This window comes from Labrus bergylta, chromosome 13, assembly GCF_963930695.1.
Source record: "Labrus bergylta chromosome 13, fLabBer1.1, whole genome shotgun sequence".
Classification (NCBI taxonomy): domain Eukaryota; kingdom Metazoa; phylum Chordata; class Actinopteri; order Labriformes; family Labridae; genus Labrus; species Labrus bergylta.
In genome coordinates this window covers 15,108,635-15,134,387 of record NC_089207.1, presented here as the reverse complement: position 1 = coordinate 15,134,387, position 25,753 = coordinate 15,108,635, and the positions used below count along the sequence as shown (strand labels likewise).

The 25,753-nt window shown below is 39.8% G+C and overlaps 2 protein-coding genes across 3 annotated transcripts in view; both read left to right on the top strand.

The window, feature by feature from the left end:
- The first annotated feature begins 2,353 nt into the window (after window positions 1-2,353).
- tmem177 (transmembrane protein 177) lies at window positions 2,354-5,397 on the top strand. Its single transcript, XM_020647854.3, has 3 exons — window positions 2,354-2,493; window positions 3,875-4,122; window positions 4,315-5,397. The coding sequence occupies exons 2-3, from the start codon at window positions 3,922-3,924 to the stop codon at window positions 5,044-5,046; spliced, it is 933 nt and encodes a 310-aa protein (XP_020503510.1). The 5' UTR covers window positions 2,354-2,493; window positions 3,875-3,921; the 3' UTR covers window positions 5,047-5,397.
- Window positions 5,398-7,433: 2,036 nt separating this feature from the next.
- The window catches only part of ptpn4a (protein tyrosine phosphatase non-receptor type 4a), a 79,929-nt gene continuing 61,609 nt past the window's right edge, over window positions 7,434-25,753 (top strand). The window contains exon 1 of one of the 2 annotated variants that reach the window (XM_020647846.3): window positions 7,434-8,736. The gene's annotated coding sequence lies outside the window, so the exon portion shown is untranslated. The remainder of the gene's footprint in view (window positions 8,737-25,753) is intronic. The other variant, XM_020647847.3, reaches the window with a different exon arrangement.

Below are 25,753 nucleotides of genomic sequence, written 5' to 3'. Positions count from 1 at the left end.
ATTCTAATCAACCAACTCGTAATTTTCCGGTATGAATCCTTTGTCAACATAAGCTCTACTGAACTGTTGCTTCTCTTCCACTGACACATAATATACATTTGAATGATGCATGACAAAACATTTGCCTATAGAGACATAGGCTATAATCTATTTGGCCCAAAAGTGCCTTCAGTAACCTTATTTAACCGTAACCATTTAATCAATTAACCAATCAATCTTCATAATGACGACCAAAGGTTGACCAGGGGGACACTTAGAAAATGAGTAAGTCTACAGAAAACAATTAGGACAGCACTCCAAAATTGAGCAGATGCTCTTCTTCAGTGTGTAACAGGCAATTAAGTCTACAGTAGACCACCATCTAGATGTCTATGTTTGAAATAAAAACATTAAAATGCTTCTTAAATTCTATATACGACATTTACTATTTTTTCTTTTTACAAAGTTGAGCTCACTGGAACTCAAGTTTTTTTTATTTGACATCCAAATTCCTTTCCTGATCTTGTGAGTCCTGGCTGGAGAATTTGACCTGACAATAAGTGTTTTAATCAATCTTAGCTCTGCCACCAGCTCATTTCGTACAGTAAAGCAGGTAACACAAGTCACATTTTTACATTAAATAATTACTCTGTATGTATAGTACTATATTCATCAATCATTTTAGAAAATATTATTATGTTGAAAGGAGCATCTTCATGACAATAAACTACCTTATAGTGCAAGGTTTGAACATTATAAATGGTACGGAAGAAGAACGGGGCCACTGATTTTTTTTTTTCCAGTTGGGGGGGGTGTCAGACTTTTCTTCCCAAAATCTCAGGAAAGAGTCAAAGTTCTGATAAAAAAAAAATCAGAGCTCCAATTTTTTTGTCAGTGGCCCTAATTCTCTTCCATAGAATGGCAAGGGGCCTCGCAGGAATATCATCAAATGAGTGTTGAAATAGCTTAATTGCAGTGAAATGTCTATGTATGTATGGCTATATGTAGGCATGTAGGTCTTCTGTTATGTAGGCTAAAACAGAGAAAGGCCTGTAATGGAAGAAAGAAAGGCGAAGTGGCCTGTACTACAGATTTGTATCAACCTCAGTCTGCAATTTCAAATGCACCATGCAGGAAAGCTCAAGTTCAATACAGATCCTGCAATCCAGTTTTAAACTAAATTGTAGCTTCTTTTTTATTTCATGGTTTATAAACAGATCGCTCTCTGCTGCCTGGAGCTGTTACGTAGGATGCCACAGAAGAAGAGAAGAAATAGCGTCTAGTAACTGCTAAGAAGAAATGAGGTCTCCTGTTCAGTCTGTCACGTTCAAAGACCCCGTCCTTCTTCGTTGAAACCAAAGCTGCACTGTCTGTGTTATATCTGACCTGTGTCAAAGTCCCATTTGTAAGATAGTGTCTTCTACTTGGATACCACCGCGATGGTGTGAAGGGACTTGCAGACACATCTGTGTTGTCTGCTGGGACTCGTCAGCAGCACGTCGACGAAGCTGCCACATTTCATTGAAACCTAACTGGATCCTGTAGGGGAGAAAGTAGAAGAAAGATAGAGACGACATTAAACGTCTCTGTTAAAAGTGAAGAATTTGAGGAGAGAAACTCAGCGCCCCCTGCCGGATGAACCGAATAATAACCCCCCCCCTCCCCACCAGGAGGCTTGATTGATGGTGCCAAATGCCTGAGGAATATGAGCCTTAAAATCTGGTAGTCCTACATAAAGGCTAATCCTGAACACTTATCGAGAACTCCGCTTAGTAAAGTACAAGAAACTTGAACACACACACACACAAAAAAGAATACATGGAAATAGCAAAGAATTGTAATAATGATAAAAGCCTAATCATTTATTTGTATTTCACATTTCAATAGGTAACAAAGAGCTTCACAGCAGGCGATAAAATTACACAGATAATAAAATCGCACACAGTCAATCAGTCAAGCACTAGTAGGGTAACAGCTGTATTAAGATCTATGCAATGTAAAATAATCCCAAAAACACCAGAAGGCAAAATATACCCACCATGCCACATTTTTACTTATGTTCTGCATATTAAACATGAGTATTCATTGATTATGAATATATTTGGTTTATTAACATTTAACAAACACTTTATAAACACCATATAGGCTATATATAAATATATGTGATTTTAAGATATGGCTGTTTAGGACTAGCCTACTGTATATATGTTTTGTTTTTTTAACATTTTCCATCTTTCTGTCAGCAGATATGCTGGAATTTTGATATTCTGAAGTACTCTGCCTTGATTTCTGTTAATCATATGACTATAATAATAACAATAATACTTAAGAGCTTTACTTGTCTGGTGCTTTTACAGACACAGATGAGATATCTGCTTTGGAAACCGACTGTCGTAAAACTGTCGTGCAACGCCATTGCAGACCAGGCGGTCGTGGTCGCTTTACGGAAAGGATTTTCTGCAGCGAATGAAGCTCTTACATATAGCGAGGCTGTCCTTGTCAAGATGTGGACATGTGAGTACGAAGCTGCGTTTTCTTTCTATTAAGACATCAAACTTAGATTGTATGTATGAATGAGTATTTATGTATGAGTTTTCGCTTAATGTGGTCAAGGTCAATCTTTTAGCCTGATAAGTCAGTCTGCAGCCTGAGTTGTCTCACGATAGTTTCGAGGGCATTTTGTTGTTTTAATAGCATATTAGGGTCTTTTTATTACTATAAAGATAGGTTGGCTCCTTACCTAACGATACTTCTAGGCTATATGTATATATATATATGTATATCAGTAGTAATATAACAACCTCACTCTCATTATTTTGGTTAGGACATACAATAATAATACATTTAAGGAGGGGGTACATGCTCTAAAATGTAATAGTCCCATGTGCGTAGAATTAAATTAAAGATGTGCTCCCACATCTCAATGTTGGTAGGAAGCTCAATCTGTAGAGCTAGCATCACATAGTTTATGGTCTTTTATGTAGCTATGTCTTCTTGCATTGCCTGAACATAACCCTCTGTTGTTCCTTATTTGAAGCTTCAAAATAAATGTAATCATACTTTAGTTGTGTATGTCCTATTTGACACATATTGTAGCATAATGTGGCAAAGCACTACCCAGAAGCAACTTTCCCCATTTCTGATGTTAAAGTCCTCTTTGTTAACCCTTAAGCCAAAAGAACAGCGACTGTCAGGTTTATTTATTCGCTGTATTTCTACTTATTTACGCAATAAAACAGACATAGACATTGTACAGTGCAGGAAGAGCCAGAACACTTGAAAAGCCTCCACCTAAACAATGTTAAAAATATCACCAAATTAAAAAAAAAAACACATAATTGACAATCTGAAAATGACGTGTATGAAAATATTATGAGGTTTATGAATACCTGTATGTGAGAGTGTAGGTATGCAGCATCTATTTTTACACCAAAGCTAAAAAAAAAAAAAAAAGTGGATGAGTTAAAGTACTTTTTTTTTTTTCCGGCATATTTTGTAACATTTTACTGAGAAACCGGATTTTTCCAGATGTTCAATAATTAGTTGCCTTTAAATTGTAATGAAAAGTGACGAATGCAAACATTAAATTTCGGAGGATGAAGGTCTAAAGTTTGACAGGTTGATCACAGCTGCCATTGGGGTGAGAGGCGGGGCACACCCTGGACCAGTCAGTCAAAGGGCTTATTAATGTTGTAAATGATAAGAATCTGGAGCTCCTGCAACAAAAGGAGTAGAAAAGACGTGAGAACAGGTACACCTGTTGACAAAAGTTACAACACAGGTTTAAATCACTTAAACTCTTTGAGCGACATTGCTACCCTACTACCTCTCTGTGTATCTGTAACATGCACACCTGTTGTTATACTAATGAAGAGATGGTCTGCTTTCTTTACAGCTGCCACCTTCTAAAACCTTCAGCACATTACGGACACAAAATCCATAATGGCGTCTCGCTTCCTCAAGTTCTCTGTGCTTCTTCAGAAGTACCGGACTCCCCTGCTTCTTACCAGCTGTGGCGGGGTCTTTGCAGCAAACATTTTCTACCATGTTTTCCCCGACATATCGTACCGTAAGCTCTATCAGGCCTGGCACAAAGGAGAGCCTGTAGAGCTGTCTGAGAAGCTGAAGGGAGTTGTCCAGCAGGTATTGTGCGGAAGATTTTACTAGTGCTTTTTATTCTCTCTTCTTTGCTGTCTTACCTGTGGTACTTACAGATTCTATTCACAAAACAAGACGCTAATAGATCATGGGAAAACTCAAGCAACGTGGAAGAGTGTTTCACCGTGTGCTAAAAATGTGACATTAAATATTACTTTTCGATGTCGTCATTTGTAGGTGATACAGGACTATGGTGTGAGCTCCCCCAAGAATTTCTCTGCGTTCGCCTCCTTTGGGTTCCATCCAGTGGGAGCTGGTGTCCCTTGGCTTCCTAAAGGCGCTCAAATTGGCATCCCTGCAAACTTTAACAGCTCCCCAGATGACCCGAGCGGAATCATCAACCGCACCATTTTCATAAACGGTAAAGCGGTGGACTGGAGCAGTGATACCGGCTCAGCTCTGAAGGAAGCTCTAGTGTTTTCCCTTGAGGCACAGAAGTTTGCCATAGCGAGAGAAGTGGCCCGCTTGCAATCAGGAGGACCTGTTTTGAATGCTGTTGTTGCCCCGTTCTGCCTGAGTGGTGTTTGGGTGTACAGCGTGGTGCTGAAGCAGGTGTTGGGTCTCCATTCCGTTTCGCCATTGTTTCGCGGGGCTGCAAACATCGTCGCACTGGGGCTCGGTGCCGTGTCCTACTTCCTCACCTCGGATGCTGTCAGCCACTGGAATGACATGAGCGCTGACCGGCTTGCAGCTGGAGTGTCCCGTGATTATGCCAAAGGTGGTGTTGAGTTTTACGACAAGATTCTTTCCAGAAACAAGACTCTGCGCTCTCTGATGGGACAGAAGGGAGAAGAAATGTATGCTCCCAGTGGGAACCTGTTTCCTGCTCACCTCTTGCAGCTGAAACACACACCATACACATCCAGGAGGGACAGGATCCTCTCTCTGCTGAAAGAGGAGAAAGTTTGAATAAGACGGAGAGAGGCGACGTTGTGTTCACAATTAACATGGATCTCATTTGGCTTTTCCTGACACTGTAGTATCCTGCTGGAAATCAGGTTTTTCTCTGAATAGACTGCAAGAAAAAAAAAACCTGGAAGCGTGTCTGACCTTTTTTTGCAGCAAAAAAAAATCTTGGCCAAAAGAATTGTTGGCATACAAATTGTCTTCCCACATATGCAAAACAAAAAATGTTTGCAACATTTTTGAATCTTGAGGTATGTTACCAATCAAATGACAGTAAGATGGGGTTTCAATTGTTTTATTTATAAGGTTGATAAGCCTGTACTGTGTTGTACAAATAAAACTTTTTGAAGCTTGCTCAGACGATGTTCATGTGATGAAATACATTTTGTCGGAAAGACGTAAGTGAACAGCCGCAGTTATACTTTATGTGTCGTTGTGCGAAAGTTTTTAACAGTGTTGCGAAAGACTCACTTTAATAGCTAGGTTCACCACATTTACAAATAACTTTAGTATTTCCTGAACCACATGTATAGGTATCCTGCCTTGAATGTTTTAGTTTAGTTTTGCTTCTATTTGTTTGGGACTTGAGATATCCAGGATAGAGATGCTCTGATACTATATTTGTAATTTATCATTCAGAACTTGCATACAGTATACACATGGACACATTACTCCTTAAGAGCTTTGAATGTTTTTAAATCCCAATTCTTCACTCATCAAAGATAACCTTATTTCTTCATCCCAAAGAATCAGCATTTTTAATTGAACCTTTATTTAACCAGGTTGGGCCCATTAAGATTAAGAACCTCTTTTCCAAGGGAGACCTGGCTAAGACAGTCAGTCGTAAAGAACATCCATCAACAGATATACTGTATTTCCTATTTGAGATATTCAACATGGGCTTACATTTCTAAACAAACTCAAGATTTTGCTGTTGATTTGAAGTGTTCACTCAAATGCGTCCGTACGTGCATACTCAAAATATGTTGATATGTATCGTTGCTCTTCTTTATAAGGTTATTCATATTATGTATCTAATTATGTTAACTGTAATGAACAGCGTTATTATGAGTCATCACAGGTGAGCTCTCCGACAACCTTTAAGGAGACATACAATCTATGAACCCACACATTATTGGCATAATGTATCCAATTTTCCTCAGTCATAAGTCTGCATATTATCATGGGTTAAAGTTGGTACACTTCCGATCTAGCACCCTGTATGGACAGGTCTAAAGATAAAAGGACATAATTCATATTGTTGAAGATATACATACACTACTTAACATCATTGTCCTCAGGTTTACCATGTCATAGAAAAAGCAGCTTAATGGAATCCATTGTTTTCTCCAATAGATCAGCAGGGAAGGCCCATGTGATAGAAACCTGTTCATAAAGCATGCAGATGGTTGATCTTGCAGAGTGCAGGACTGTTGTTTATAAGGATAGCTTGTGCTCAGTTGTATTATTGACCTCGAGCAAGATGCACATTTTTTTTGTGCAGCAGACTGTGGGCTTTGGCACCATGCAGTCCTCATTAAGAAATGTTTTCCCTAATATTTGAACAAAAAATGCTGTATCAAACATTTCACTCTCCTCAGTAGTTAACTCTGTATTGAAATATAGGTCTGCTCCATCATTTACTCACTACAAAAGGCTTTTGGGATATGCATATCAACAACACTGGGCTTATTGTCTTGTTCTCACCACTCCGCTTCATCTGCTAACTTCATTGTATGCCAAACAGAGTAGCTGTACAATGGTCCTTTGTTAGCTGCATTGTACGCTATTTCTGTTCCGAGCCACTTGAGGTCAGTACACTCCACATTACCTCTCTCACAATGTGTTACCATCTAGCTCTCTTTGACTCTATCCACGAATGACAGGGCTATAGATTAATTTTGTCTGAATGGGCAAGCTTGGACTTGAAGTGAAAGAGAACAAAAGAAATGTGTTTCACAATTTAAATCTTGAAACTCAGAATGATATTTATTCTGAAAGAGTGTGTGTGTACATCTGTGTGTGTGTGTGTGTGTGTGTGTGTGTGTGTGTGTGTGTAGGAATGAAAGTTGAGAAACATTTTCATTACAAAAAAAAAGTTTATTATACCATTATGAAATTCAGGTAACCATACCAAAAAAATACAAATAAATTAAGGTATAAAAATAAGTATTTGGTAAAGCATATATTTCGATAAAAAAATGCATTGTCAAATAACTACAATTATTTTTGAATCAAATGTTACATGTGCACTTGCAGCATCACCAAGCAGCGTTAAACTACTGTGTTAAGGACAGTGTACAAAATAAAAAAGTAATTCAATATATTGATCTATTATGCAAATGCCATGTGTTTTAACATCAGTAATTCATAAATCCAGTTTGCACTTTATATTAGGATATGAGGAGAAATATTACAATATGATAAGACATAGACTAACATGTGTAGCAATACATCTGTCAATATTTGTAATTTCTGTAATTTATTTCAAGGATATTCCCTTGAGATGCATCATCTCATTTTCAAGGGGGTCCTTACAAAACATGAATCATCATAATACAAAATCAAAATAAAAGGTAAATCCAAAACATAATACCAAACATTTAAACACAGAGACACCCACACCACAAACACACACACACACACACACACACACACACACTCACATTCACTCACACTTAATGCTCCCCCAAGCCTAGCCACCCACCAACCAGCCAGTATTACACAATCAGAAAAAATCTGAAGAGAAAAAAAAAAAATAATAATAATAAAACTAAAAAAATAAAGAAAAAATAAAATAAAATATATGGTTATATGGTCAACATGCTGTGTAAAAAAAATGCAAATCAACACGGTCGTAATGTTTTGCATAACAAAGTTTCTATTCAGACAGCTGTAAGAATATTTCAGATTTTTATTGTAGAAAAGGAGTTCTGCAAGAGGACACACAGTGAACACCCCGAAAACAAACTGCGCGCCTCTACGTTCCATGGCCCCGCCCCCTGTAGCAGCGCTCGGTTTGCGCCATGACGTCGCTACGCTGATCGCTGCTGTGTGCTGCAAGGCAGACAAGGCAGTCAAAGCAGCTGCAGCGAGAGAGAGAGAGAGAGAGAAAGAGAGAGAGAGAGAGAGAGAGAGAGAGAGACCAGGGATCGCTGACTTCAACGGACAGGCTCGTGTTGGGGGAAAAGTCAGACACGCAGAAAGACGCCTATCCTGCGATTAACGTCCAAATATTTCCCACAATTTTAACCTTCTACCGGTCTCGGGCGTCCTGATTTTAAAGCCTTGCGTGGGAACATATATATATATTTTTTTTCCTCCATTCTCTCGACCTGAAATGACTGCTTAGTCGCCGTGTTTAGCCAATGGTTACTGCGGGGGCTCCCGTCTTGTGGATTATCCGTCGTCGCCGAGCCAGTTGCATGGTCGAGCCCGGAGGAGGCCCCGCTCTGCTGGATGGATGTGTGTGAAGCAGCGCCGGACTCCCGAGTTCTGATGAAGACGGTGATAATGATGATGCTTGGGTTTCATCGGCACTGGGTGAACTGATCTTGGATGTTCGGGCTTTATCGCCCCCCCCACATCCACACCCCCCCCCTACACACACACACACACAAAAACCATTTCCTCATACAGCAAAAAAAAAAAATATTCCTTAAAAACTGGACGCCCCTGGAGCAGTTTATGACGGTAAGAAAAGACTCTCATTCACAGGCCAGCAGTCTTCACAGCCAGCTGACGTTTAGCTTAGCTTAGCTTAGCGCTGTCACTTTTTTTTTTTTTTTTATATCCAAGTTGCTCCCCGCACAGCAAAACAAAACAAAAAAAAAAAGGTTGCGATATTACAATGGAAACACGCTTCTCCCCGTTGCTGCACTGACACCTGCTTTAGTGGAACACGACAAAGACTGTACATTTTTTTTTTATCTTATAACCTCAATGAGCCATTTGGGGTTTTCCGTAGCTTGCTTTGCTTTGCTTTGCTTGTTAGCTAGCTGTTTCTCATCCCATTCAATACCTCGCTGCTGAGTTTACGTAGCGTGCGAAACAGGAGCTAACCCACTGTCAATTGATTGTTTGTTGAATGAAATATAACATTTTATTTTTATAATGAATCAAACAGGCCACTTACAGCTCATTTAGTGTACAATAAGCCCCCTTTTTTTTAATGACACAGTCCAGTTGGCGTTTAAATGGGACCAGTCATGTTATGGGGGTATGAAGATGACATTTAAACACTATTAATTGGTGATTATTAAGTAATATGCGTTGTTTCCCCCCCCCAGGGCAAGTGTTATTAGACAGAGCTAATGTATTTCTTGCACCATAGAGAATAAACGGCGTGTAAAGAAAGCGAAAACACATCCTTTATGAAAAAATGGACGTATGTTTTTATTGTCATTCATTGCTGTGAATGATTGGTAAAGCAGCGGCTCTAAAGCACGCGTCACATTCTAGAAATGACACAAGAGAGGGGCCTGTATGGATAAGCTGCTTATTGCTGCTGCCCTTTGCATTTAGCTTCCCCATGGTGCAATAAATGTTCCATGTTTTTGCATGAAGTAAATGGTAAAAAAAAAAAAAAAAAAAGGGTTCCCACGTTTGCTTTAAATAAAGCTTTTAACTCATGAGGTGTTAAGTAATGGTAATATGAGGGTCTGCTGTGATGAGGCGTCCTCCTTTTTTTTTTTTTTTTTTTCTTTACTCGATGACGTAATCCTCCACCATCCGTGCCACATCTTTTGGGTCGCAGTCGGTTCCTCCGCTGCCTGCTGCTTGCCAGTCTGCTGCCGCTGCTTGAGATCATATGGACCCTGCTCTGTCTTGTTTGTCTCACCTCTTCCGCTCTAACTTGTCCTTTTTTTTCTTTTGTCTGAGCTGCAAAATGACTTGAGAATCACATGTTACAGAAACGCAATTAGGTCTGAATGAAATCCACCAACGAGAAGGAATTGTGAATGAAATCCAGTAGCGTAGGTTAAGTTTTTTCCAAGCCAGCAACTGAAGGTATCTGTGAATTGTGCACCTGAACCCTTTGTAGTGACAACATGTTCGACAGTGTCTCTGTCAGAAGGAATCCATATTGACAGAACAAAACAGATGGCTTCCAAATTTGTGTTCAACCTTATGTTGATTGCGGGACTTGACCTAAATATGTTCGGGAATCCTTTTCTAAGGCAGGTGGTCGCTGAAGCTGAACCACTTGTCTTTGGAATTAGGCCTGCCTTGTTGCACATTTTAATTTGGGACGCTATCCGAGGCTGTTTCATGGCTGTAGTGGTGACCCAGCTTTTTTTTTTTCTCAACACTGTAGGTTTTGAGCTCTGCCAGACAAAGTCAGTCCAACACATGACGTCTCTGATATGTGAAACATGCAGTAGTGTCGGAAGCTGTGCAGTGTTGCATGGTTCGCACATAAACAAGACTAAAAAGGCAAATGAACATTTTTTTTTTTTAATGCTTTTGTTGTCAACCGAAATGATTCTAATGCAAATGAAAAACTAAAAAAAATAACAAGCGCAAGGAGAATGATGCTTGCTCGCTTATTCCGTTGAAGCTGAAGAAGTTTTTAGAGAGGATGGACTCAGCTGGTGAAGATTATATCGCCTGTGGCATTGTCCTCAGTTTACTTGAGCGGCACACCTGAACCTGCCATCCCCATGGAGTACAGCAGAAGTGTGTGAGAGAGACAGAGAGAGATAGGAAACGTACAAAAAAAAAAGTGAGGTGAAGAAGTGAGGAAAGGGAGACAGGGGGCACAGGTGTGGCACGGGCCACAGGGACGTAGTGCTCGTTATAGCAGAGGGCATGGGGATCCAGGGGCAGCAGGAATGGGGATTTAATCAGATCCCCAAGGCATGCTGCTCAAATTTATCCTGATATTGTTTGGCTGAAAATTGTAATTCAACCTTAGAATGTTATTTTGTTGGCTAACAACCAGTCTGACAGTTGTCGTAACTTTGAATTATTTTTAGTCTCGGGGCATAGCCTGCAGCCTGTAATAGATTCACAACAGTTTGAGAAACTGTTGGTCAACATTGCATGTAGCTTTGAAAGCTACAGGACATAAATAACGTTACTTTAGAGTTTTCAAGCTGTTTTTTTTTTCTGTCTTAATCACCGTATGATATCTTTTGTATGAATGGAAACTTAAGAAACTACAGTGATAAATAATTCTCTTTTACTGGGAGCACAACATCCTCAATCCTTTTGGTTGATGGATCAATGCATTAGGCTGTTTCATTAGTGTTAATGTGGTAAGCCAGGAGGTGCAGCAAATTCATGGCTACTTTTGACCTCTCTACCACTTTATTGCCATGCCGTTTTTTTGCAGATGTGTCTCCGCAGGTTTAACTGGTGCCTGTAGAGAAGATGCATAAAGACGACAGTTTCCTGGGTAAACATCATAAAACAGCCCACATAGCAAAGAAGTCAAAGGTCAACTATTGTTCTTGCAGGGCTGAGATGTGTATACACTGTGGGAAGGGCTAGGAGCACAGAGTGTGTGCAACTTTATGCGCCCACATCTCATCTGCTTCAAACAAGGTGTCAAGGTTTAAGGTGGTGCACAATGAACAGATGAAGGCAATAGAACAAATGCTTTACTCAATGAAGTTTACTCTCTTAATTTTTTTTTTCAGTCTAGGAGCATTTCTTCTTTTGAATCATGAGTTCTGTCTGCTGCCTCTTACTCACTCACCTTCTTCTCCTGTCTAAGATTTTAACTCACCCTTTTTCTTTCTATCTTTGCCTGACACATTACATCTGGTTAGTCTCAGAATTGGTTAAGGCACACCCTGCTCATAGTGCTGACAGCCTAGTATTGGTGTTAACTGACAGCGCTGGTAAGAAGGCTGATGGCTGGGTGCTGCCGGCAAGATACATTATCAGGCTTCAAAGGTACTAGCATTTACGTATCCTACTTTAATAGGCATGAATTCATTGCCAAGAGTTATGAAAAAAAACCTTGGTATTAGTACTAATAAGTAATAACTGTCTTGACTTTCGTCATCATATTTTTTTTTTCTCTGTTAAAGCAGGGCTGCCATATTTTTTCCCTCCCTATACATAAATGAATGACTCGGTGATTTCAATTCTGCCTGTGAATGTTTCAAATTGAGTGCGTACTTACCTTTAAGTTCCCTCATTAGATCCTCCTCTTTATTGAAGTGTGACCAGGCTCCCTCTGACCCATGCTGACTATTGGTGACAGCCCTGTCAAAGAGCAGCCTGTTCATGTTTAACCAAGAGGACCAGCTGTCTGCTCATTCTATTATAACCCGTTGGAAAGCTCACAGTCCTATTTGCAGTTGGAAAGGACAGTAGGCAGAGCCGGTGACAGACAAGAGTTCAGACATTTCAGTTAACAGTGGCTGCACACCGGCCAAACTGTTGCCAAGTTACAGGTAATTTTGTGCCAGCTTCTTCCTTCAATGTTGTACATCTTGCATCAGTAATTACATGAAGGGACATTACTGCCAATAACTCGCTCTGAAATGGGATACAAAGCAGTCGGCGTGTATTTACAAATTTGCCTGATCTGGAACAGGCTGGAAGAAGAACAATTATGCCCCACATGGCACATGCTGGCAGCACCCTCAGATCACCATTATTGTCCTGAGCTACGGTTCTTTCAGTCTGTCTGACTGGCAGTCCTTAACTGAACCAGCCAAAAAGCAGTCCATTCACATAAATATCAAGCTCAGATAGCTCCCAAAGAGGCAGCTAGTTAGTGGTCTGTTGCTGGGGCGGATATGGCACAACTCTTCAGTGAAAATCTTCTCCCGAGTCCCAAACGCAGTGTTTATTCTGTGCAAGATACCACAACTACATAATGCCAGGACAAAGGTGCCGGGACAGATCTCGTCTTCCAAAGTGGAAAGCAAGTAGTGGAATATTAAGAGTGGCATGTGAGTTTTGATTGGTAAGACACAATCTAAGTATAATGCAGAGGCACCCCACTGGCTTTCCGGTTTGTATTCTCGTGTCATTCAGAAAATAGAGGTGAAGACTCACATTTTTGTAAAAATCTTGTAGCTTTTAGTCACCACTAAAAATAATCATTCTCTGCCTTTGAAAACTGGCATAATAATAACAACAGTGACCTTGGGAGTTTGGGGAAGATGGATTTAATTCAAACAGAGAATAAACTGATTTCTTTGAAGAGTAAACACAATTTCTGAATGGTTGTTAAGCATTGTCCACCAGGTCTCAAAGTTCTTGATGCTTATTTAAGAATTCAATATGAGGGCTTGAGCAGGGCACATACAGCATTGGCACCGGCAAACTGCTGGTAAATTATGCAAATTACTGGTAGATTGGTCATCCATTCCTGGCTATTAAAATTTCAACATTTTCTATCCAATAAGCCAATGGGTAGAACTGTTAATTATACACAGTGGTTTTGAGTAAGGATAATTTGTCTGTAAAATGACTAAATCAAGCAATAGTGCCTCTCTACAAAAAAAACAGTTTAGCAGTTCAAGTCCTACTTTAGATGTATTATTGTCATATCAGGGTCACCTCTACTCCCATCTAACTCTATCCCCCTCTCTTTCTCTCTCTCTCTCTCTCTCTCTCTCTCTCTGCCCAGCGCTCTCTGGATCATGCATAACGAATCAAATAAAACTGCATATTATGGTAATGGTTTCCTCAGTTAGCAGGCAGTCATAATGACTTGATAAGCTGAAACAGCATGTTATCCGGCCAGAGAAAGGCACTGGAGACAGACCCCTTACTCTTAATTGTGTCTCTCACTTACTACTCACTCACACATAACACACCCACAGACACACACTAAATGTGTTAAATAACTAGATATGGGCCCATGCAACTTTTTGAGGTCCGATACTGATCCAATACCTGTGGGTATCTGATACCAGTGTTGGATTAATAACCTGTATTCCTCACGGTGATGATGAGATTTGGAACGATTTGTGTTTAAGGCAGCATCAGGTTTTCACAATTTTTTGTGAAACAACTTTAGATAAATAAACATATACATACTGACTAAATTAATGCCACACATTAACCCACATGATCCACACTGTCCCTATGTTCAAAATGCACGAGAGGCAAAAAAAAGAGCTTAAAACAGACGCCCATTAACAAGACGGCCAACTGTTATTTTTGGGTTTGTAATTGCTGACCAACAGTCATACTGTAGGTACCTGTTGCAAGCTACAGCTCTGGCATTGTATTAATCTGTCTGCTGTAAATCAATCAATAATTTTGTACGACTAAGCAATATTCATGGGCAGAGTTTGCTTGCTTAATTGCATTGAACCGACCTCAATTCAACAATGCCATCAGCATACGAAATAGGCAAAATCCAAGTGTACTTTTCAAAAGAAAACACTGTATCCATTTTTTTCTTGGATCAACATGGAGCAAAGAACTCAAACTGCTTAGATTTATTGAAAGAGATTAACTCTACTGCACTAGCCCACTAGCCTGTAGGCCTTGGCAACATAAATAGACTCTCTAGATATCAGCTGCAATTTATCATTGGTATCTGCCCTATTATGAGTCACTTGTGTTGTCTAACCCAGTTACTGAAAAAAAATGCAGGACTAGATTATGCCAACAGAGGCAGGAGATAAAGCTGGCTAGATTATAGTTTGAGGGATGTGAGATGGATTTAGCTTGCCTTGCAGAGGTGGGATTAAGACAGCGCAACATAAAGACATTACTGGATTAAAGTGATCACTGGGTATGAGATGGACAGCTGCATACGTCCGGGTAAATAGAGGAATGGGAAAAAGGCGGCTGCGTAAGTAAGAAATAGAACATTAACTATTTTGAATAATGGACTGCCTCTGAATAATTTATTTTAGCTATGTACCCCTTGACCGATGTAAAAATATTATTTGGTACACACATTTTTTGTGTGCAAGTGTCTGATTTACGTGCAGTATCAGTGTCTGATTTACTAAACTACAGGAGGGGGAGGTGCGCGGGCAGACACACGCTGACACAAACACCTGAAGGAATCTTGGTGTTCATGTGTTACTTTTAATGACAGCTGTCCTTTTCTATCGGAAAGATATCCTTAAATGACTTCTTTCCCTGATTTCCGACTGTATCCACTATCCTATCTCTACAATAAAGGCACAAAAAGCCCCAAAATAAATACATTTTTTAAATTTTTTTAATTTATTTATTTGTTTAGTTTTAATAACTTTACCTTCATAATGGTAGGGGAAACACTGATGTATTAAAATTGGCATATTGATCAGAGCAATGCGTTACCACATTCAGCACAGTCATGTGGATGTTAACCTGCCGGGAGGAATGAAGGCTTGCCGTGCTAGCATTGCTAAAGTTAGCCACACTCTGTAAGCCAAATTGACATTGTTTACTCTCAACTTTTTAAAATAAATGGTGATGAATTCAGACTGTTTTTAAACCTGTAGACTAGGCGTTTAGTCTGGATTTAAAATCCAGTTTAACTGACTAGGAAATTAGACACCTAGCCACGTCCTACTAGAAATGACAAGAATTCTATTTAGGAAGTAGAAGACATATGATGAAACAAAAGTTAATTGTTCTTGTTTTAGATAAGAACATGTCTTTCTGTTGCATGCTGCCTTTAAGCCTATGTCAAAAAGGGGCCATTTAGCTGACGAGATCAGTCCTCCCTTATCACCACTGCTCCATGTGCACATTATCATAGCATTACAGCAAGATCATGATTATACCCTGCATTTTCTTCTCAAAGAGAGGACTCCTCTCTCTCTCTCCAGTGCAGCCCCACCCCCACATTTACGCTCCTCAGGTATGCAGGTACAGCTGGCTCCTTACTCTTTACTCAAGTTATGCTCCAGTGCATGCTTAAGCTTGTCCTTTTCTTCCTCAAAATCCTTCCTAGCATGCAAACCAAACGGAATAAACACAGACCTCCCCCTTCTCTGAACAGTCACACAAAAACCTGAATACCGTTTCACGCATTACAATTTGTTCAGCAAAGAGTTGTAGACCTATTGCCAGGTGCACATTTCAAACCTGCTGCTTGTGCAACCTGAGCTTAGTATGGGTGTGTATAAGTGTGTGTGTCAGCTTCAGATCCTCAGGTCTGCCTTTGAAACAGCTGCTTAAAGAGACTTGAATACCTTTGGTAGGTCAAAGGACACAGTTGCTTAAGAACAGTGGGTTAGAGCCAAAAATGGTTTGCCTTCCTTTTTCTGCTGTGCTCCCTTCATGATAATTGTGTTGATCCCAGGTTGAGGTGAAATTTGACCGCGTAAGGTTAAAGAAAAACACTGGTTTGCAAATGTTTTTCCAGAGTTTAGCTGGATTAAATTGCAGTTGTGCAGCTAAAACATGGTGATATTGGAGGTTTTTTGAACCTCAAATTTCCAACCTCATATAATTCATGTGTCCCAGTCAGAAATAGGCCATGCATATTCCAATGACCAGAACACTGAAGGTATTAATTTGGTTAGCATTTTTCATAGCCTGTATTTTCTCGCCCTCTTTTTTTGGCATGTAATGTGATTCTGTGTGACACTTGACTGGGTTATTTCTGGAACGTCAACAGTTTACTTGGCAAAACCTTTTTCATCCGCTGTTTGTTATGCTTGGAGACCTGTTGAGGAAGTGCAAAGGGATTCCCTGTCCAACTCAAACAAGTACATAAAGGGAGGCCTAAAACACAGCACGATTGTAATTTATTTTTTACTGCCTCTCATTAATCCACTGCATGCTTGTTTTCCATCAATCACCTCTGATTTCCCTTCGTTTCTTATAGTCCAGTTAACATAACCAGTTTGTTTAAGTTTAAGGTGGTGTTGTCTCGTCGTCATTTCCTCTGTTTAGTCAACAGCGTGGTAATGTACATATAAGTACGTAGATGGGGGCTGTGAAAATGTTATCACTGTACATGTCACATGATGCAGTGACACGCATGAGGTGACGGATCAACAGCTTTAGTAGAGATATCTGGTTTAAAAAAAAAAAACTGATGGGGCCTCCTTTTTTTGTAGGGTGTGTCCATCTACGTAAGCTGAACTGAACACGCACAATAATCATGCACATGTATCTCCCCAAACTCTTTTGTTGACATCAGGGCTCTTGGAGTCACACCCTGATGATAGGGGTGATCCTTTCCTCAAGCCAACTTCTGTCACAATAAATCAGGGGTGTGCTTTAAAGCCAGATTAAAGGGTTATGGAGGTATGCTGTGCCTAAAGCCAGAGTTTTCCATGTCACAAAGGTGGCTCTCATTTAACCTAGCCAGATCGCCACGGTAACTGATTAAGCTATTGTTGTAGATTTTGAATGCAAGTCACCTAAAAAGAAAGCCAACATTCAGTAAATATTTTATGATATTCTCAGCTGAGGTAATACTGAACCATATGTTTGTGTTGACACCGACAAAGGTGTGGAAACCATTGCTCTCTTTTGCAATGGGAACCTGCATGCATTTTGGTCGATGATGCAAAAAAAAAGACCAGAGGCTCCTTGTACCCCAGGTCTCCTTATCCTCAGGGCTCCATTATGTGAATCTTGAGCTGTGTTTTGCAACAGGATTTAGAGAAAATGCAGCTGTAAACATTAACACCACAGTATGGCTGTGTTGCAACATTCCCTGCTGTGTCAACCTTAGCTCAAAAGTCGTCACAATGCAGTATAGCTGGTTAAAATGACCAAAGTCTGTCGGTCTGATAAATGAAACACAAACATAGACATAGCACTCCAGGATACGAGTAGTATGAGCAAGATAGCTTGCTATAGACCGATAAATTGACAGCCGAGACGCAATATGATTTATATTTAAAAAAAATTGTCCTACTGGCTGAAATGTAATATTTTGAATCGGTTATCATTCATATTGCTTGCAAAATGGATGATCGCTTTTGGAAGTAGCTTCTACAGCTGTTGTCTCACGGTAGCATAGAATGAAAAATTGCTCCTGAATAGCACGATATAAGGCCTCAGGACAGGTAGAACTTTTACGCCTTTAAGAGAAGCTGCTGAGTCAGCTATCTGTCACACAAAAATGAGTTCGGTGTACGGCAGTGAACATTTCACATGCAGCTTTCCAGAGCTCCATTCTAATGCAAAGGACTCTTGTTCCTAGAGTTTAAATACAACAATTGGAAGTTGCATTGCACCAATTAGTCAAATTGATCTAGTGCGATGAATACTGATTATTATAACTTAATTTGACCGATAACTGATATTTGAAACTGATATCTACAGTAAAAATAGAAAAATATTTTAGTTAAAATTTAGAATTTGCATATTACAATATCCGACACAAGGCTCTCCTCCAGTTCCAGGCTGCTCTCGTCTCTGTGAGCCGGGCTTCACCCAGGCTTCAGTGTTGACTATCTATTACTTCTATGACATCTAGCCAATCAGAAAGTGTTTTGGGCGGGACATTATATGAGACAGAGAGTGGTGAGGGAAAACAGTCCCAGAGGGGAAAGACACCCCTGCCAATTGTCCACTTTTTAATGAATTTATATTATCAGCAAACAATAAAATAAAATGCTGATACAGATAATCGGCCACATTCTGAATATCGGCCCCAGATAAGAGGCCAGGCCAATAATCGTTCAACCCCTACAATGTGTTTTATGTCTTTATTTTATAACCTCATTGGCACTGTATTTAACAGAACTTTATGGATTTTGTTAGTTAATTTTGTGTTCTAAGCTATTTAACTAAACAATAACAAATAGTATCTGTTCACTGACTGACATTTAAACATCTGTTAAAAGCATTGATTTACATAAAAAAAAAAAATCAAACAGGGTGTCTATTTAACAGAGAATAGAAAATTTTAAGTTGATTTATTGGACGATCAGTTTGTCGATGTTGAAATCTTTGTATCTATTTGACTGTGTGTCTGTGTGCTAGTTATGTACTGTGTCAGCCTGAGCGTTCTGCGGGCATTTGTCTCGATGCTTCTATGAGTCTGGTACCTCTGGGTCTGCAGCAATCCTCTGTAGGAAAAACAAATGGCAGTGTATGTGATTTTGCAATGTCAGGTTCTTTGTATGAGCTTTTATACTGTCTGCAACTGTGTGTGCAGAAGGAAAGCTGAGCAAAATGGACAACCATACCCTGAGAGAATTGGTATATGTGTGAGTTTGTGTGTGCGTTTCAGAGATGAGAAGGAGAAGACGGAGAGAACATGAGAACAAGACTGTGTGTGTGTGTGAGAGAGAGAGAGAGAGAGAGAGCGAGAGAGAGCAAGAGAGAGAGAGACCGGCAGCCTCGTTCCTATTTTCTGGGGCATCAGGCAGGGAGGCAGCAGGGAGGGATAATAACAGAAGCTGTTACATTCTTGTGGTTTCTCTGATTTCAGCGTGAGGCAGGGGGCTAGCTCAGGCTGACTCATGGCTGCTCTCTGCCAGCATGGAAGCTACTAGCAACAGGACAATACATGACATTTCTCGGACACTTTGATCTAAGACACAGTATTACAGGGCTATTCATCTCCGCAGTTTTATGCACCTCTTGCTCAAGCGTTAACCTAGCAACTGATTAACACTGGCTAAGCTAACACCGTGAGCTGCTGCAATGATTTGACTTTTAAGTTTACAGGACTTGTTCCTCAGGATTAAACATTTATTTTTGGTCTTTTTGCTTTTATCTAGATAGGACAGTGGATAGAGTAGGAAATCAGGGAGTGTGTGGAGAATGAATGAATGAATAATAATAATAATAATAATAATATCTAATTATATATCAGCTTTAACTTGACCTTCAAGGGGGGGCGGGGGGTGCCATTGGGGGGGGCGGGCCGTCCCCCTAATATAATGGTAGGGGCAACACTGTATACCAGTTAAAAGCTCGGACTGGTCACCTGCCTGAAGGGCTGTGATTTCATTAAACGATTCAAATATTTGAAATTTAAATGATTTAAAAATGAACCTCATCAGAAACCTCAAAGGTGCAGCACAACACCACTACAGGGCGGTAGGAGTCATAGTTAAAGCATGTTATTGTTACACTGTGCCAGTTGAATGGGAAATCAGCCGTACAGTTTTTATACACATTCCTTTCTTGATACTGATTTGATAGAAGGTGTATCTATTGACATGTACTGTACCTATCTGATATCAGTATGACTATGAAGAACTACAAACATCATTTTTCAGTAACATGCTGTCTAACATTGGTATATGACCTGACTCAGGTCCAACTATTTGTACATTTCTATTATTTTAAGAACATCCTTTTACTCTGGTTTCACAGAGTTTAGCATTATACAATTTAAAAAAATATATGTAAACGTAAAAAAACTGACAGTATGCCGGCAGTCCCTGCAAGAACCACACTTCTGTAGTTTGATGTTGCGATGAATTAACTGAAACTTGTTCTTTGTCGTTCTTGCAGACGGCAGTCAGAACACATGCACGCCGGTAGCACAGGATATATTCATAAGCTGCATATTTTTTTCATGGGGGTTCATAAAATATGCTGTCAAATCTGTGCATTAAGTGCACTGTTTGCACTTTGTTGAGTGATGTGAGCAGAAATCAAACTTCACCAATGCTTGAAGATGTGTGACATTTACGCTTAAGCATGCTCTTCGGTGTGTTGTATGCAAACTGTGTCCTTGAAAAAAGTTTAAGCCAGCAACAAAAAAAAAAACACAAAAAATTCTGCCTTCACACTTCACGACATGCCAAAAGTGACTAATTGCTGTATAAGCATTTTTTTCTGCAGCAGCTTACCTTATTTTCTACAGCGTGGAAATGTTGTATGCAGGCTGTGAGGTGATTGTCGACCTGGCCCACGCTTTCCTGTTTTGGCCCTGTTTACCAACCACAATGTGTTCCACCCAGCTCCATCTCTTCATCTTCACCTCTTCATATACAACCATTTAGAGCAAGCCATCCCCTCACACCTCTCCCTCTCTGATGCTTCTTGTTCTATCGGAGCTTCAGTACATTAAAGGGAGCCGTTGAAGTATTCACTCAGCTTTTGATTAGTCTCGTCGTCTTGGATGATCTGATTTGCAGCAGGGCCTACAGCGGCTTAGCTTTGTGGGTATTTCATTCACACTAAGTTCAACTCATTGATATTACCTTGATGTTCTTTGTAGTTTGAAAATTTGTATATTCGATGTACAAAAAAGGATAAGAATAGTTTACTGGTTTTCTCCTCTGAGAAAACCAGTAAACCAGATCTATAAGCTTTAAACAAAGAGTTTAAGGGCCAAAACTGACAAGAAAAGGTGACATTAAAGTTATAAAGTAGATTGACGCTTGTTGAATTTCTTGGCATAGGAACAACTTCAGATAGACAAAGCAGCATCCACCGACTATGCACACTGGTCACGTGTAATTAACCATTATTTCCATTTTGGTTACTGCTAAAGTTATTTCCACTTCGTTATGACAACAGGTTAAAGTAGGGCAAATGTGAGAGGTGGGCAGTGTGCAACGTAAGGCAGTGCTCTAAGTTTTCTGAGTTATGCATCATACTGAATCTCATTTATCAGCAAAAAGGACATATGCTCTGTAAGCCTATCCGTGGGTGCACACAAATTCAGACACCGGCCATAGCAGGTACAAGAATGAGAAACACGCTATTCAGTTAATGTTCAGATGTTTTATGGAAGCAGAACTTGTGCATGAGTTTGTTAGCGTGGGTACGTGAGTATTGAAATGTAAGTGTGCAAGAGAAATGGGAGTAAAAACAGTTTCACTTTTTGATACAATCAGAGTCAGACCACATCCATATTACTTAACTCTGAAATCAAATCACTACACTCTGTTTGTTCCTTGCAAAGAAATAAGGTCTTAAAAAACACCTATGAATTTAAAAAAAGTATGTTGTTGTTTTTTTTAAGAATCAAAACAGTGTAAGAACATCTCATATCACAATATAAAAGTGTATCAATATTTTCAACACCAAAACATGTGTTTTTTGTTCTTAGTTGTATTCAAACGCACACATTTGTTACATATTGTGGATTTACCACTCAGCTTCCCATTTTGGTGTGTTGGTTTAGGCTGTTGTGTAATAATGCAAACCTGTGTGCATATGTTGCAATCACATAGCCCACTGTGCATGTTGTTTTCCCAAGGTAGGAGACCCTGTCGCTTCCAGGAAGGGAATTATAAGTGCTGTCTTTTTAATGCTAGTTATGATGTTTTTATACATCTTTTTCCTGAGTCTTATATTCCTGGTTTCTTCAGAAGTGTGTCTAAAGTCAATCATAGAATTAGGTCTTCAGATTAGTCTGTAGGATTTTCCTATAGAAACCATAAATGGTAAATGGACTTGATCTTATATAGTGCTTTTACACTGCAGGTCACATCTACCCATTCACACCCATTCACACACTGATGGTAATGGTCGCTATGTAGTATCATCCATCAGAAGTAACTAATCCCATCCATACACCACCACGAAGCAGTGGGAGCAATTCAGGGTTAAATGTCTTGCCCAAGGTTACATCGGACATGTTGCCCAGCTGGGGATCGAACCCTCGACCTTCCAGTTGAGAGGCGACAACTGTACCAACTGAGCCACAGCCGCCCGATAAGAAGTCATAGTTTAATTTTTTTTTTTTTTTAAATGAATGGGTAAATCAAGCGATATCTTCTCGGTGCGTTAGCAAGTGACCTCTCAACTCTATACATCCTCTCTCTCTCTCTAATATAGAGACATACTACTTCAAAACTGTGGACACAGTTCAATTGGTGGTGCAGATATTCCAGGAAAATGACCGTTGTGTTGCTGCTAAAAGATTACTCTTATGATAAAAGCCTTTTCCTAGTAGACTTTCCACACACACACACACACACACACACACACACTACCAGCTGTTTTCCTCTCTTTTTAAATGTCAACCCCAGTCTAAATCTGTTTGTCAGCAAAGAGCAGGAGTGGAATATAAAAGGCTACTTAGAACAAAGGCTTGAGTAATTTGAGGTGAAAATGGTAATGCACAAAATGGGTTGAAATCTGATGAGATGAGTTGTGATTGGTTTAGTGTTCGAGTGTCATTGCCTGAACAGCCACAGCTTCTAAGAATAGGAATAGAGGGTGATCCAGAGGGTGCAGGAGATTAAATCATGCAGTCATCATGACTATGTCAGAGGCTAAACCCTTCCCTTCGCCTTTTACTAAAAGTATTAGTAGTAGTTATGTATTTCAGGGTTCAGTGCCAAGTATCAGGCACCAATATGAGTATTTTATATTAGGCCTGTCCCTTCCCTTTATCTTGTATTTTCATTGCAACAACTGTTATGTCCATTTTTGTATTTCTGCCCTTTTTATAACTTGTCACAATGACTTGAACTGCACATCACACCAAACTACATTGTGAGACCTGTTGCAAATGATTGGAATTGAAATGATAAAAGCTGCATAATTCCATTCTTTAACGTGGTCATTTTTGTACATGTGACTCAGGAACTGTTCAAGGAAGAAACCACTTCATCTTAATGCTCAGATTTAAAACTTTAACCGTGACCCAGTTTTGTAAAAGACTTCAAAATGATTTCAAAATGAAGGTTCACAATACGACCAGGCTTGTGTGCATGTGTTCTCTTAAAGCAGATACCTGTGTTGTAGAAAAATTAAGCCAATGTGGAAGTGCAAAAACACTAATGTTCCTTAATGGTCTTAAGGCTGGCTGCAGAAGCACAGGAAGTCCAATCAAAACCCAACAGACATATAGGTGTTAAAAGCCTGGTTTAATGAGTAGTTTTAATGTACACACTGTAGAGGGGATGAATTTTTCAAAAACTCATCCGTTTGAATGCATGAAGGCAAAGAGTCTGGCTGGTCTGACTGACGGGCGTTGAAGCTCAGCGCCATCTTTTTGCCTGTTGCTTGATTGACCGAAAGTTAGTTTGACAAAGAATTTCCAATATGGCGACTGCCATTGTTGGGTTTGAAACGCATGCTTACGAAACCAATGGGTGATGTCACTGGGCCTACGTTCATGTAGTCCATGGTCCTGTTGGATTGTTCTCTTAGTAATTAAGTATCATTATTTCAATTCAAATCTACTGAAAGCTTCTTAGAGCTCTCTGCAAATTCAGTGTGGAGACTTGTGATCCTTATAACCAACACATGAACTTGTGTTTAAAATGTGAACGCGTGGATGGTTCCTGTAGACATTCAAATCTTAAATTTCTGCAAAATGCAAAAAGCTCACGCACCATAAATATTTGTAAATGAATAAAAGATATTGCACGTATGAGCGTGCATGTCTGGTATTGTGTGTTTTGTCAAGGGAGCTTTTACACTCAGATGCAGAGAGGCTCATTAACTTCCTGCTTATTGATTGTGCTCGCTGTTAAACACACTGATGCTGTTCTTAGTGATTTGTGGTTTAAGTATTTATACTTTCGAGAGTCTGTCAAATGTTCAAGGCACAAAGAGAGAGGGCCAGTTGTGCATACAGAATCACTGACTGAACAAGAAGTGAAAGACGGCCGGAAAGTGTCAGTATGGTTCTTATTGGTTAACCCACCATAACCTAACAAGTCACTATTCTTAACAGACAAAAATCCACTTGATATTCTTGTAGTATTAAAAAAGAAAAAAGAAGATGTTATGTTTAAATCCATTTTTAGACTTTAATAAATTTAATTTTCCATGTTTGATCTGTGAGGGACTGATAAATGCAAGGTATTGCTTAGTTTGACACAATAAAAAATACATGAGATTCCGATAGAGAGCAGACGGGTGAATGGGGCTCTATGTATGCGTTGTTGTTATTCAGCTAACCTAGCCTAGCAGCAGGGGGTTTGTGCTCGGTGCCGAACACCTGGCGTCCCTGCCGGTCGGGCAGGAATGTGCAGGGCTGAGGTGGATGAGGGTGGAAATATGCAGCGTGCTCAGAACATGACCCCCGCTAACATTTTAAAGGTGCCAGCGTCAGCAGGAAGGGAAAAAAAATCAGGGGAATGTGCTGCTTTAATCAAACATGCATCTCTGTTTCTCTGCTTTCTGTTTTTTCTGTGTTTGCACCATACATATGTGTATGTGGGCCTCTGCTTATTTAAATGAGCACCCCTCTCATATTTCTAATCTGTGTGTTCAGTTAAGCATTGTATTTTGAAATGCTTAATTTTCTTCCCCCAAACACCTCGAAATTGAGGTAAATAAAGGCACTAATTTCCTGGTGCTATTTGTGTAGCTCATATAATTCACATCATAGATTTGGTGGTGGTCTTAGAAATGTGTACAGAAAAGGACTCTGAGTGGAAAATAATTTGGTACAAGTATCACAATGCAGAGGTTTCAGCATTATGAGATATTTTGGAGTGTCCGAACGATTAATCAGCCAGCCGATCATATCGGCCGATATTAGCATGTCCAGTGACTGTCGGCCAATTGTATCCTGTTACTAGATTTATTTACCAGCCCAATGGCACTTCATTTGACTACAACTGAATAACACTAGCAGTTCTCTTTCTGTAGAGTGTGTTATATGGATTACGAAGAGCATTATCACCCTCCAGAGTGTCGAGCGGTGATGCACATACGCACAGTTACTTTCCAGTTGAGTCACCATCTTGATTTGCTTATATTTTATATCTTTCCACAAGTGTTTAATAACTGCGTTTGAGGGATCAACGCAATAATCGTGTTACGTTGTGCAGTAAAAAATGCATTTAAGGAAGTTGAAGTGTGAAGAAGACTCTATGCACACTAAAGCAAAAAGCGTGGGTATACATATTTTCACAGTTCTTAGAAGTTGTGTAAACAGACCACCGGGTTG

What these genes read in the sequence shown, in the direction of transcription:
- tmem177 (XM_020647854.3), top strand. Translation starts at nt 3,922, where the DNA reads ATGGCGTCTCGCTTCCTCAAGTTCTCTGTGCTTCTTCAGAAGTACCGG. An exon ending in TGAAGGGAGTTGTCCAGCAG is followed by an intron (nt 4,123 to 4,314) that starts GTATTGTGCGGA and finishes CGTCATTTGTAG; the next exon opens with GTGATACAGGACTATGGTGT.